Here is a 14884-nt window from a genome sequence, read left to right as displayed (position 1 = left end):
TAATAGTTATAAATGTTCAAGACATCTAAGATGTGGCCATGATGATGGATTGGTGACATAGAATGCAAATAAAGATATGAAGTTACACATCAAAGAAATAGGGCTAGGGTTTGGGATTGGTCACAAATTGCTAATAGTTTCTCTAAAACACAAATACAGTTGACCCTTGACCAGTATGGGTTTGAACTGTGCAGGTCCACTGACACATGGAGTTTTTTTTTTTTACTATAAATATATTTTTTCTCCTTTATGATTTTCTTTTCTTTAGCTTTATTATAAGAATACAGTATACAATACAAAAAAACATTCAAAATGTGTGTTAATCAACTGCTTATGTTGTTGGTAAGGCTTTGTGTGAACAATAGGCTATTCGCAGTTAAGTTTGGGAGAAGTAAAAAGTTAAAACGTGGATTTTTCACTGCATGGAGGGATCAGTGCCCTAACCCCCATATTTTTCAAGGGTCAGCTGTATACAGAACTGAAATAAGAATATAAGATTTAAATTGAAGCTCAGATATAGTCGAGATATACTGGGAAGCATAGTATAGCAAAATAATTTAGATCATAATTGATACATAGACAACTTTATATATTTAATTCTTTAGATTTGGTATAGTAAAACTGTTTATTTTACTTAAAAGCAAAATTATCTGAAAAGATTAGTTACTTTTTGCATTATTCTCAAAAGGGTAAAATGATGAAGCCTGAGGGCAGTATAGCACACTTGTTAAACCGTGAAATAAGTAGTTTACTTATGTAAAGGGAGTTTTTAATGTATTTCAGACAAAATTTACTGTACCATTAACAGTTACAGTAAAAGACACAAAGGTAAAGATTTAAATAGATGAGTTTTATATTGATACCAAATACTCTGTGGAGTATTGTTCTCTAAATGTGCTAAGTTGTTCCCTTTGGACTTTCTTAAAGGTATAAAGGACCAGATTAATGCAGAACCTTTTAGGAACAGCTGTAAGCCAACAGCAGGTGATCCTGTGGTCTATAGTGACAACATGCTGTGTTCGTTTTTTTTTTTTTTTTTTTTTTAATATGGCAAAGTGACTAATCATTGTGCCCTTGTCTAAGGCATGTTTCATCATCTTCAAGCACTTTTTTGGCCAAAGACTTCTAAACATAGAGTGTCCCTAATAAGCTCAGTATTAGATTGAACAAGTCTGATTTGAGGACTATTGGCAGGAGTAGGTGTAATTATTAAATTTACTAAATAATAAAGCAAGGTAGTAAAGTTGGCTTTTTGTCAAATAGCAGTAGTCTTATTAGCAAAAAGTCATCATTTGCAGGGTCAGAGTGAAAGGAGGCTCCAAAGGATTCATTTTGTCCTAATTACAGTTTCACCTATACATATTATGCAAAGCTAATATTTAAAGCATTTGCCAAAATTAACTTCCTCTGCATGTTCTATTAGAGTGCAATGAATTGCAGCAGCTTTTTATGTCTTGCTGCTTTTGTATGCTGTAATAATCTGTAATTATGGGTTTGCTGCAAATGCTGGAGGGTTTGTTTAATCTGACAATCTGAAAAGACAACCCTGAATAGACTTATTTAAATGAGTGTTAGTTACACAAAGCCTTAGAAGCATCGATATCTTCATGTTACATTTTCTCACAAGGCTAGTTATTTAGAATTTCATTTTGAATATCTAAATTAGAGAATTTCATATGTTTTCTTTATATCTAAATTGATTTTGAGGAGAGATACATATGTTCCATAGTTCATAACTCAAAATTTTAAATAAAATTGTCCAATTAACAAATTGAGAGATTTTTATCCTTCCATATTTATATATATCCTGAGTTTAGAGAAGCAGCTTAGGAAAGAAAATGCTGTTACCTACATCTAAAATCTAAATATAGTTTGTAAGTATTCTCAGCGTTAGTAATTATGACAGATTCGTAAATGAGTTCATTTGAACTGCATTCCCACTGTCTCTTCCTTTGAGAAGAGGATGTATAGGATGGACAGGAACCTAGGACTAGGGTTTTGTTTTGGGGAGAGCTGGCTCATTCTTGCAGTTTATTTATAAGTAAGTTTGAAAAAGGAACTCATAAAACCTGTGATACTTATAATGCTCTCAAAATTGAATGATTTATATTGCTTCTGTTATATTCAACTTTGTATACAAGTTTTCAATTCATCTTTATTAAAAAAAAATCTGTATTATTCTTAAAGAAAAATGGTGTTTGAGGTGTTTCAGTGATTTCTCTAAGATCACAGATCAAGCCAGAGGCGAAGTCAGGAATTTTTCTCTGTTTTGTGATGTTTCTATTAAATTATATTCTTTCACTTCTCAAAAATGTTCTACAAAAAAGATTCATTGCTTAGAACAAGTCATATATTTAAGTTTATCACTCAAAAGGAGGAGGACAAAGAAAGAACAGAAAATTCTTTTCATACATCAAAAAATTTGTAATGTCTTTAATTACAATTTTTTATTAAAATTTTTCTGTTTGTTTATTTTTGAGAGGGAGAGAGTACAAGCGGGGGAGGGGCAGAGAGAGAGGAATACACAGAATCAGAGCAGGCTCCAGGCTCCAGACAGTCAGCACAGAGCCCAACACAGGGCTCAAACTCACGAACCGCAAGACTATGACCTGAGCTGAAGTCGGACATTCAAACAATTTAGCCACCCAGACACCCCTTTTATTACCATTTAAAATGTGATTAGGTCTTAGTTAGATGAGCTTTTCAATTGATCTGGCCTTTATAGATACTAAGGTATGCTAAATAATACTATTTTGAAGTTACTATACACAGGGAAAAAAAGTTGAATTGTTTCCATATGTCACAGTGATTTGCTAAAAGAAAAGGGCATTTTTAAAAAATGTTTATTTATTTTGAGAGCAATTGAGAACACTAGTGGGGAGGGGCAGAGAAAGGAAATCTCAAGCAAGCTCGTGGCTGTCAGTCGGAGCCCGACATGAGGCTCAAACTCACAAACCATGAGATCATGACCTGAGCCAAATTCAAGACTCAAGACCCTTAACTGACTCAGGCGCCCCGAAAAGGGCATTTTAACAAAAGATAAAAATACGGAAATTAAAGTTGTGGTAAAGATGGAACTAACACTGAACTGGGAAGCAAAAGACCAGCCCTGTTCTTTGGTAGACCAATCCCTTAGCTCTTGTGTACCCACTTGTCCTCACGTTCAAAATGATGAGTACTGGCTAAATTGTCTGTAAGGTCCCCAACAGCATGAACTTTCATTACATTCTAAGTTTTAATGAGGGGAAGGGAAAGCAGACACTACATTCAAGCCACTTCTCTGTTTTTTCATCCAATGACATATCTTTTTACTTGACCTGCATATGGTCTTGAAAAAATGTAGGATTGAATTAAGGTTAATCATTTAGTGTTATCTAGTGTTGAATAGCTGATTTTCAGAACTAGGCATATTTATAATTGAAGAACAACTCAATATAATTGGAACTTTTTAAGTAAACTGAAAAATATTCATATATATACATGTATGTGGTCATAAAACATGATTGATAATGGAAGAAGATTAAAATTTTGATACTCCAACATTTCAAAGTCAACCAAAGTTCTCTTTTAGAGTTGGAATAATGGAAAAAGATGTTTTTGCTATTAATGGCATAGCAGCTGGTTTCTTGCTGATCTCTGCTTGTAGTCAGTGAGGGCTATGGCCTTGAAAATATAACACTATTCTTTTCTCTTGCTTCTTTTTAAGCATCACATGAGCAGTGCACAAGCTAATGTCCTTACAAACTTTTTTTTAATATGAAATTTATTGTCAGATTGGTTTCCATACAACACCCAGTGCTCCTCCCAACAGGTGCCCTCCTCAATACCCATCACCCACCCTCCTCTCCCTCCCACTCCCCATCAACCCTCAGTTTATTCTCAGTTTTTAAGAGTCTCTTATGGGTTGGCTCTCTCCCTCTCTAACTTTTTTTCTCCTTCCCTTCCCCCATGGTCTTCTGTTAAGTTTCTCAGGATCCACATAAGAGTGAAACATATGGTATCTGTCTTTCTCTGTATGACTTATTTCACTTAGCATAACACTTCAGTTCCATCCACATTGCTACAAAAGGCCATATTTCATTCTTTCTCATTGCCAAGTAGTATTCCATTGTGTATATAAACCACAATTTCTTTATCCATTCATCAGTTGATGGACATTTAGGCCAAGGGGTACAGGAGTGCTGATGCATAGGGGCACTTGTGCCCAATGTTTATAGCAGCACTTTCAACAATAAACTTTTTTTTAAAGTGGAGTTTATTGAGATATAATTTACATAAAATATAATTTATTTTTTATGTTGGAATTTTACTACATATTATGTTGGTGGTTACACAACTCTGTACAGTTGCCAAAATGCATCACAAAGTACACTTAAAACTAAGGAATTTATGTAGATAATACTTTGATCATCAGGACATTCTCAAATCTAGATTTATTCTGGCAGATAGGCCATAGTGTTTCCAAATGATTAACTTTCAGAATATAAACAGTGTTCAGACAAGATCACTCTATGACTATGGTAGAACAATATAGAGGCACAATCATTCTGTAATCATGTCTATAACTAAGACAACACTGTATGTACACACACATACAAACACACAACTAAACATCCTCTTCTAACATAAATGATGAGCGCTTCCTTACCAATGGCAACTCCTCCCCTGCCTCGTAGATGAAAAGTATCAAGACTGTCCCCAACTTCCCGACACCACTCATTTTGGAATTGGCTTCCACATCAACCTGCTTGCAGTCGCATCAGCAGTGTTTGGCTAGTGGGCTTTGCCAAGTTATTGTCTCTCTCCACTTCTTCCTTCCTCCCTTTATTCTGTTTTCTGTCTTCCTTCTCCCCCCACTCTTCCTCCTCCTTCAGGTCCTGCCATTTCATGCCCCTGACTGCTGTGTTCTTTGTTTTCTTTTTTTACTCCTTGCTATGCATATGCTCCTTATCTATTTGCTTTCCCTAATGTGCGTAAGGAAGGGGAAAAAATGCTTCTGACATCCAACTAACTGGGACCACAATGACCCAAAAGAATATCTTACAAAAATACAATACATAAGCAGGCCCATAAAATATGATTTCCCTGAAAGTTTTCATGGTATATACTGGTTACGTTGATTCACTGTTTAAATTGATCCTGACTCCTAAAGTTTAGTAAAAGATTATTTTCTCTGAAACTTTTACATCATTGATAAAACCATAATTAAATGCCATGTTAAGGCATGCAGTTTCTCTGAATCTACTCATGAGATAAGCAATTTATCAGTTGGATTTCATTGGCTTTCTAATCTGTGTACTGAGTGATTTTAAGTGATTTATAAGACTTGTGATCCTTCTTTGCAAGTATGATTTACATGGGTGCCTGGATGGCTCAGTAGGTTAACCGTCCAGTTCTTGATTTCGGCTCAGGTCATGATCTCACAGTTTGTGAGTTTGAGCCTGGCATTGAGCTTTGCACTGATAGCGCGGAGCTTGCTTGGGATTCTTCTTGCCCTCTCTCTGCCCCTCCTCTGCTCACACGCTCTCTCTCTAAATAAATAAATAAAGCTTTAAAAAAAAGAAAGTGTGATTTCTTTATAAAGGCTTAAGTTTAAATTGTGAATCCATAAGCAAAACTTCGAAAAGGGCTTTTTAAAAAAATTAACAAAACTTCATCAAGAGTTTTCTTCTTTGCCATCATTCTTATAAAACAGAATCTAAATTGAAAATATTTACTCTAATATTTGAATATGATTTTGATAATGTGATGAAATCTCCATTTGTTTTCTAAAAATTTCATTGTTACATGACTTCCTACCTAGGAAGCAGCAGTATCCCCACTCACTTATATTTCTTATTTCTAGTGAAAACTCAGATGCAACAAGGATTAATCTCTATAGCCGCCCGCACTGTTATTACACATCTGGTAAATCACTTGGGCCATTATCCAATGAGTGGTGGTCCTGCTATGTTAACAAGTCAGGTGTGTGAAAATCATGACAATCATTACAGTGAAAGTACTGAACTTTCTCCTGAACTTTTTGAGAGTCCAAATATCCAGTTCTTTGTGTTGAACAATACAACCTTAGTGTCCTGTATCCAGATCAGATCAGAAGAGAGTATACCTGGAGGAGGTTTATCAGCTGGCCTTGCATCAGCCAATTCAAATGTCAGAATCATAGTACGTGATCTCTCCGGAAAATATTCCTGGGATTCTGCCATCCTGTATGGACCACCTCCTGTAAGTGGCTTGTCAGAACCTACATCTCTCATACTTTCATCATCTCGTCAAGAGAAGGCCGAAGAGCCTCCTACATCTAATGAATGCTTAGAAGATATAACAGTAAATGATGGGGTTTCCCTCCAGTTTAAAAGAGGATTTAGAGAAACTGTACCAACTTGGGATACCATAAGAGATGAAGAAGATGTTCTTGATGAGCTTTTGCAATATTTAGGTATAACTAGTCCTGAATGCTTACAGAGAACTGGAATTTCACTTAATATTCCTGCTCCACAACCTGTGTGCATTTCTGAAAAACAGGAAAATGATGTTATTAATGCTATCCTTAAGCAGCATACAGAGGAAAAAGAATTTGTTGAGAAACACTTTAATGACTTAAACATGAAAGCTGTGGAGCAAGATGAACCAACACCTCAAAAGCCTCAGTCAGCATTTTATTATTGCAGATTGCTTCTTAGCATATTGGGAATGAACTCCTGGGACAAAAGGTAAGAATAAAAGAATTTTTTTAACATTAATCTTATTCATCTTTTGATCAAGCATTTTGGTCTCTGTTCTTTTCCTCACTAAATTTTATCTGCCAATTAGTTGTTTGGCCACTGGACAGATTTCAGATCAGGATTCAAGGGAATAAAAATAAAACTCAATAAATTAACTATTAACATTTTCATAATGAGTAGTAGAACTATGACTTAGAAATTATAAAAAATAAAAATTAAAAAAAAAGAAATTATAGCTCATATAATTGAAAGAAATCTTTTTTTCCCAACCTTCTTGTAAACTGATAGGAAAAACTATTTTTTCTTATAACGCTTCTGACACCAAATGTGGGTTTTCCACACCAGGCAGTTCCAGCACTAACTGGAGTCAGCACAAACAGATTAAGGGCTCAGACCCACAAGTTCTGCCTCCCACTTCAGACAAAAGTTGCAAGTCCATACTTAAAACTAACTAGCTACAAATCGGATAACCACCTATAATGATAATTCACTATAATGACTCATTAAACATTTACTTCTATTTAGCGGTTTATTATAAAGGTTAGTTAAAGGTACAGATGAACATAGAGATGAAGAGGCATGTAGGGTGAAGTCTGAAAGGATCCCAAGTTGCAGGAGCTTCTGTTCTGTGGAGTTGGGGTCTGCCACCCTTCCAGCACATTGAATTGAGTTGACTAACCGGGAAGCTCTTTGAACCTCATAGTGTAGGGATTGTTATGAATACCTCTTCATATAGGTATGAGTAATTATTACCATTCTCCCTTCCCCATAGGGAGGCTGAAAGTTCCAAGCTTCTTTTTATTTTTATTTTTTTAAGCTTATTTATTTATTTTGAGGGAGACAGAGTGCTAGCAGGGGAAGGGCAGAGAGAGGGAGAGAGAGAATCCCAAGCAGGCTTTGTACCAGCAGCACAGAGCCTGATGCGGGGCTCGAACTCACAAATCGTGAGATACGACCTGAGCCGAAACCAGGAGTCAGATGCTTAACCAACTGAGCCGCCTCTGAAGTTCCAAGCTCCTAATCATGGTTTGTGCTTTCTAATGTCCAAGCCCTATCCTGAAGTTTTCTAGGAGCCCACCAAGCATCACCTCATCAGAACAAAGATGTTTCTGTTACCAAGGAATTGGAAGGGATTTAGGCACTCTATGTAAGATGTTCCTGTCACCTTCGTCACTCAGGAAATCACAAGAGTTTTAGGAGCTCTGTGTCAGGAACTGGGAGCGGAGCCGAAATACGTATTTCTTTTTATGTCACATCAGCCTAACAGGTTTTTTAGAGTGACAGCGGTATGATCTTTTCTTGTTTGTATCAGAGAACTTAACTCAAGATTTAGCATCAAATCAAGAAAAGAATCTTTATTTCATTTTTTAAAATTTTGTTTTCTTACATATATTGTAAAAAACCATGTTAAAAACTTGAAATAAACACAAAGTATTCATGTAAGAGTTAAATGAAAAGGCATTAGATTTAAATCAGAAGAACCAGGTTAAGTCATTTAATCTTTAAGCTTCAGACTATAAGTTGAGGAAATAACTCTCATCTCACATGAATATGAGAATTAAATTAGATAATGTACATAAAATGCCAAAATTGTACACTAGTGTAAAGCATTACTGTACATTTGATTTTTAAAATTTCTGATACTAAAACCTGTAGGGAAGTGGAAGAAGCAGCATTGTTTATTGTTTTTGTTCAATTTGCAGTAAGAGGGGAGCTCAAGTATCACTGGATGAATAAATCTTAAGAGTAATTTAAATGCAGGCGAAGCATTGAAATGGAGTTCTACTTGATTGACCAGTGTTTATAATCTTAATTTAAATCCTTCCGTTTATTAGAAGGGAGTATCCTCTACCTTATGGGAAAGGCATTTTGTCAGGAACACAGTTTGTCTGAATGGTATGTCCAGACGTAGGTAATTGCCACTCACAGGAGTGCACTCTATTCTCTTTTACTATAGGATGGTCCATATTCTGTCTCTTAAAAAAATGAAAGGTGGGAAGCTATATTTTGCCACAGCAAACATTGATTTGATGAATATAATTTGTACATATTTAGCACCTATAGAACCTATTTGGTGAAATTTCTACATTGCTTCATAGTGTAGAAAATACCCATAAGGTAAAACAAGAAAGCAAAGCAAATTCCATCTGGATTACTTGGTAATCCATATGCTTACTTGGTAATGATTTAGATTTTGTGAGTATTTTATTTCTCATTAGGAACAGCTTTCTTACATATTTTTAGGGAACTCTTAAGGAACCTACAAATATTTTTGTCCATTTTTCTGGATATGAGCTTTATAAGCTTCTGCAAGGAAAAATTGAAGTGACCAATAGATAATGATCCACTAACAGAAATCTGTGAAGGCCTAAGTAGAAATAATGACCTATATTCTTTACATTTCTTTTAGGGTCTGTTCTCCTTTGTGTTATAAGTATGAAAAGGCAAGAAAAGTGTTTAAGAGTTGCATGAGTAGAGTGGAAAGTGTTTCCGGGACTGTCATGTTGTTCACTGCAAAGGTGATGAAAATGTTTATAAATCTCTCTGTTTAGGAGGAGCTTTCATCTCCTGAAGAAAAATGAGAAACTACTGAGAGAACTTAGGAACTTGGATTCCAGACAGTGGTAAGTTGTTGGAGAACCTTCAAATTTATAACTAGCAACTGTCAGCTATTTCTCTTTATGTGTGAATAATACTGTATTGTTGATTTCTAACTTTCTGAGAAGAACTACATTTCATTTATTTATACCTTTCAGTAATAAGCTTTTTGAAGAAAGTTCAGGGCTATGTTAAAGTATTTGGTATCTCGGAATTGTTTACCCTTTTTTATGCATTTCAGAATTCTTTTGATTGCAGAAATCTAATTGAAACTATAAAATCTCCTTTGGTTTTCCTGTATGTAGATATTACAAGTATACCCTTTTTGATTAGTCTCAGAGGTCTCAAGTGAAAGGACTGGTGAATACAAGCTAGTACATACTAAAAATATTAATGGAACAAAGATGGATGTAGGTTATTATATTGCTGTAAATCTGATTTCTGATTAAGCTCTTGGATTATGTACCCATTTACGTGTAGGTTTTGATATGTAAAACTCTTATATCATTATTTTAATGGTATCTAGGTTCTTGATGCATATGGGATGTATATGGACAAGATTTCTGGGAAACCAGTGCTAGAAATTGCAGAATATCAATTAACTGGAATTCCTGTAAGGTTGACATGTATATGTGCTACTTTCTTTTCTAGACTCAAAAAATAAAATTTATGGGTAAGTGCTTTGGGGCAGTATAACTAGAAACACATTAATAAAGCGATGCTTTGAATGTTACCATTACTCAGAATGCCTGTATTTCTGAGATCTCAAATCCACAACCTACTTAACATCCATTTCTCACTCTCTCACATCTTTGTCAGCTGCTGTTTTGTACTTTCATGTTTCCAGTTTTTTGCTTTTTCTGTTTCCACGGTCAGTCTGCCACCAACCTCTGATTTCACTTGCCCTGTCCAGCTAATTCGCACATTGTCAACTATAAAAATACTATTTCTGGCATTTTCAAAACTACTCTTCCATTTAAGTTTATATATGTAGGTATGTAGATAATCAATATATATATTAATTCCAATCAGTTCTCCAATTGGAATCATTCTTAACATCTACTTTCTCTACTCCTAGGCAGAGGTATATTACTAGAGAAAATGTTCAAACCATTGTGATATAGGAGTTATTGTAGATTCATGCTCCTTAACTTCATCAATACCTTCTCTACTGTTCGGCAAATTTCTTATCCCTTGTTTACTTCTTACCTTGTTTCTCAGAGTAATTATTATAAACCGCTTCTTTGTTTTTTAAGCCCTTCCTTATAGTCAAATGATCATCTTTATTCTAACCTCATTAAGGATTCAATTCAAATGTTTGACCTCTTATATAAAAGTCTGGTAGAACAATAGTTCCTAACCTTTCATCTTCCTCCACACAGTCACATTTTAACACACATTAGTCACATCTTATAAATTAAATTCAGTGATTCTGACGATTAAGGAACTAATTTGAATCAAGCCAACCGTATGCCATCATTATTCTATAGGAATGCATAGTAAAGATAATTCATTCCTTTCCCATATCAAACAACTCTGACTTATAACTTTCTCTCTTTAAAATTCCTTTTTTTTTTTTTTAAATCTGTTTATTTTTGACAGAGAGACAGAATCTGAAGCAGGCTCCAGGCTCTTGAGTTGTCAGCAGAGTCTGAGGCGGGGCTCCAACCCGCCAACCCTGAGATCATGACCTGAGCCAAAGTCGGACACTTAACCGACTGAGCCACCCAGGTGCCCCTCGCTTTAAAATTTCTGTATTGAGCCATCTTTTCTTGCTCACCTTCAGTTTCAGAAAAGCCTTTTTTCCCCCATCTGTACTTCTACTTACTACCTTTTCTGACTGCTCTAGGATCTTCAAAAAGTTATCCCATGTTTATCTTGTATTTCTACTTACCCTTTACCATCAGCACACCTGTTACCTTCCTTTAAACAAAACTTCTCAGTTACCATCCTTTGAAGCTACAGTCTATCTTTTTTATGCCTTTTACTACCAAATTTTATGAGAAAATAGAATCTTTACTCAGTTCTTTGGTTTTTGTTGTTCTTAGCTTTTCTTAGAATAATCTTTTAAAAATAATGTTTCATTTCTCTGGTTATTATAGAAAATATACAATAGAAAAATAAACAATCTACCAGTAAAGCCTTGGATTACAAGTAACTTGTTCTTTGAGTGTTCCACAGGATGAGCAAACATTTCTAATAAATTTTAACTTGATAAGTGAGCCAGTGGTTCTTGAAATTGGCTTTAATATACGAGTGCTTTAGATTGCAAGCATGTTTCCAGAACAAATTATGATCACAAACCAAGGTTTTACTGTATTTATAACACTATTCTTAACATTTGTTTATGTAATTTTTCTCTTTTTTGATAGACATACATTTGATTTGTTTGTTTTAAAAAACTGGAATCACAGTAATATATATGTACATAGTAAGTTATCTTTTAAAAAGGACTTTATCATTGGGGTGCCTGGGTGGCTCAGTCCATTAAGCATCCAATTCTTGATTTCGGTGCAGGTCATGATCTCACAGTCATGAGATCAAGCCCTGTGTCAGGCTCCTTGCTGAGCATGGAGCCTGCTTGGGATTCTTGCCCTCTGCCCCTACCCCCAGCCTCTCAAAATAAATAAATAAACATTTTTTAAAAGGAACTTTATCATATTGTGAGCATTTTCCTCAGCCATTTTGATATTTTTCAAAAATAATTTTTTATGGTGCCAAGTTCTGTGATTATTGGACATTTAAGTTGTTTTTGTCATGCCCTAGGATAGATTTCTAGAAATAGAATTATTACATCAAAGCATAAGAACTTACTTCAGGTCATATATATTGCAAAACCACCTTTCACTAAGTACTAATTTCTACTCCTACCAACACTGTATAAGAATACTTACAGAAATTCTACTTGGCCAACACAAGGTGTTAATCACATTTCTAAATCTTTCCTAGCTTGAGAGGCAGGTCATGTTATCTCTTTAATTTATAGTTCTTTATTAGGAACAAAGTTAATATTTTTCATGTATTTGTAACAAATTTTACTCTTTTCCAATTCCTTCTTAGTGTCCTTTTTCTATTTAAAGTGGAATTTTTCTAACCTGTAAGAGCTCTCTTACATATATGGTTATATAAGGATTAACTTTCGTACTTATTGTGGGAGTTTTCCCAAGTAGTTGTTTGGCTATCAGTTTTCAACAATTTCACATTGTTTAACATACAGGTTTTTCATTTGTATGTAATTATGTCTCTCAGTCTTTTTTCTTTGGATTTTTTTCAATTGTTTAATCATACTTCAAGAATTAATTCTGTCTTGAAATCAATTAAACATTCTATTATATTTCCTTCTAGATCCATAGTTACTTGTTGGAGTGGTAATTATTTTACATTTAATTCTTTATTTCTTCTGGAATACGTTTTAGTTTATGCAGTAAGAAATTAATATTGGAGAATAGTCTTTCTCTGTAATTTGTTGGTAATATATACCTTTCCCATTGATTTAATGTTTCCTTTATCAAATAGTAGCTGTGTATTTCAAAACTATCTGTTCATTTCTTTTGATTTTTCTATGAATTTTGTGCAGATGTTAGTGTTTCACTTATTGTAGCTTTATATTTTAATATCTGATAGGCCCAGTCTTCTTCCTCACCCTCCTCATACATATTCTTCTTTTCTTAGATATTTTCACCTGTTTATTCTTCTAGATACATGTTAGAATTAGGCTGTTGTTTTCCAGAAAAAAATGCCATTGATATTTTGCTTTGATATGCAATAAAACTTTCATATAGAAAGAATAAGCACATTTGTTATCATTCTTCCCATTAGTAATCATGGCATGTTTTTCATTTATTCTGGGGCCCAGACATTACTTTTAGGGTTATTTTATTGCTGTGATGCTATTCTAAAATTTTTTTTAACATTTGTTTATTTTTGAGAGATAGAGCACAAGCAGGGCAGGAGCAGAGAGAGAGGGAGACACAGAATCCGAAGCAGGCTCCAGGCTCTGAGCTGTCCGCACAGAACCCAATGCGGGGCTCGAACTCACAGACCGCGAGATCATGACCTGAGCTGAAGTCAGCCACTTAACCAACTGAGCCACCCAGGCGCCCCTGCTGTGATACTATTCTAAATAGAATTTATTTCCCATTATATTTTGCTATCCAGATACTTTAGTGAATTCTCTTATTTATTTTAAACATTTTATAGTTATCTCAGTCTTAGGATCTGTCTAGGTATATAATTATCTACAAATAATCTCTTTTCTAAGAGTTATGCCTGGTTTTGTCTATATCATGTTTTATTACATTGACTAGAACTTGCACTAGAGTGTTCAGTAGTTATTGTAAGAGAGAGTGGACATCCTGTTAAAGGAATCTTTTTCAGCATCTATTCAAATTTTCATATAGTTTTGCTTTCTTAACTAATTGATGTACTTTAAAACCACTACATTGATAATACTAAGTAATTCTTGCATTCTTGGGATAAACCCTACTGGGTCATTTGACTTCCTGTTGTGTTAAATATACTAGATTTTCATTTTGAATTAGTGTATAGTCCATTTCTAAGCATATTCTATATTTAAATTTTTATCTGTTCTTATTATGTTTTTAGAATTAAGGCTATAGTCAGGTTCATGAAATGAATATTATCTGTTGTTTGAAAATTTAGAACAATTAGTAAAATTTCTAATTCTTCCCATTTGTCTCGTTATTAGTCTCTGGGTTTTCTTTTAGCTCTTGGGTCATTTTCAATTTATTTTATCTTTTTGGTTTTTTAGAAAACTCTTTTTCATTGAGACTTTCAAAACGCATACGAGCAGGTAATAGTATCATAATTCTGTCCTATTCCTTTTCTCCTTTTATTTTTGTTGGACTTTTTTTTTCTCTTTTTAAAAAATTAATTAATTTATGTATTCCCATATTATCCCTTCAAAGTTTTTCAACCTGGCTTTATTGAGATAGAATTGACATACAACATTTTGGTAGTTTATGGTTTAAACATAATGATTTATAAATATACATATTGCAAAACGATTACCACAATAAGGTTAGTTAACACATCTATTTTAGTTACATGTTACAATTATTTTTTGTAATGAAAACTTTAAAAAACCCTCTTTCTTAGCAACCTTTAAATATATAGTACGGTACTGTTAACTATAGTTAGCATGCTGTACATTACTTCCCCCGAATTCATCTTACAACTGGAAGTTTATGCCCTTTGACCACCTTCACCAATTTTGCCCCTTACCCCCTCCCCACCCCTGGAACCAATCTGTTCTCTGTTTCTATGAGTTCAGTATTTCAGATTCCACATATAAGAGAGAACATAGAATATTTGTCTTTCTTTGACTTATTTCACTTAGCATAATGCCCTCAAGATTCATCTAAATTGTCACAAATGGCAGGCTTTCCTTCTTTTTTTTATGGCTGAATTCCATTATTTAGTTGGCTCTTGAACAACACGGGTCAGGGGCACCAACTCTCCCCACTCCTGTCCCCGTGCAGTTGAATGTCTGTATACAGCTTTGACTCCCCCAAAACTTAACTACTAATAGCCTGCTGTTGACC

The 14884-nt window shown here is 34.5% G+C and overlaps 1 protein-coding gene across 15 annotated transcripts in view; it reads left to right on the top strand.

Moving 5' to 3' along the window:
• Window positions 1-14884, top strand: part of RALGAPA1 (Ral GTPase activating protein catalytic subunit alpha 1) — a 269144-nt gene that overhangs the window by 170825 nt on the left and 83435 nt on the right. For all 15 annotated transcript variants that reach the window (XM_045059797.1, XM_045059798.1, XM_045059796.1 and 12 more), the window contains 2 exons: window positions 5846-6710; window positions 9275-9346. In XM_045059797.1, the coding sequence (XP_044915732.1) occupies window positions 5846-6710; window positions 9275-9346 (937 nt within the window). The remainder of the gene's footprint in view (window positions 1-5845; window positions 6711-9274; window positions 9347-14884) is intronic.

The sequence above is a fragment of the Felis catus genome, chromosome B3 (genome assembly GCF_018350175.1).
Source record: "Felis catus isolate Fca126 chromosome B3, F.catus_Fca126_mat1.0, whole genome shotgun sequence".
NCBI classification, from domain to species: Eukaryota; Metazoa; Chordata; class Mammalia; order Carnivora; family Felidae; genus Felis; species Felis catus.
This window is presented reverse-complemented; position numbering and strand designations above follow the sequence as displayed.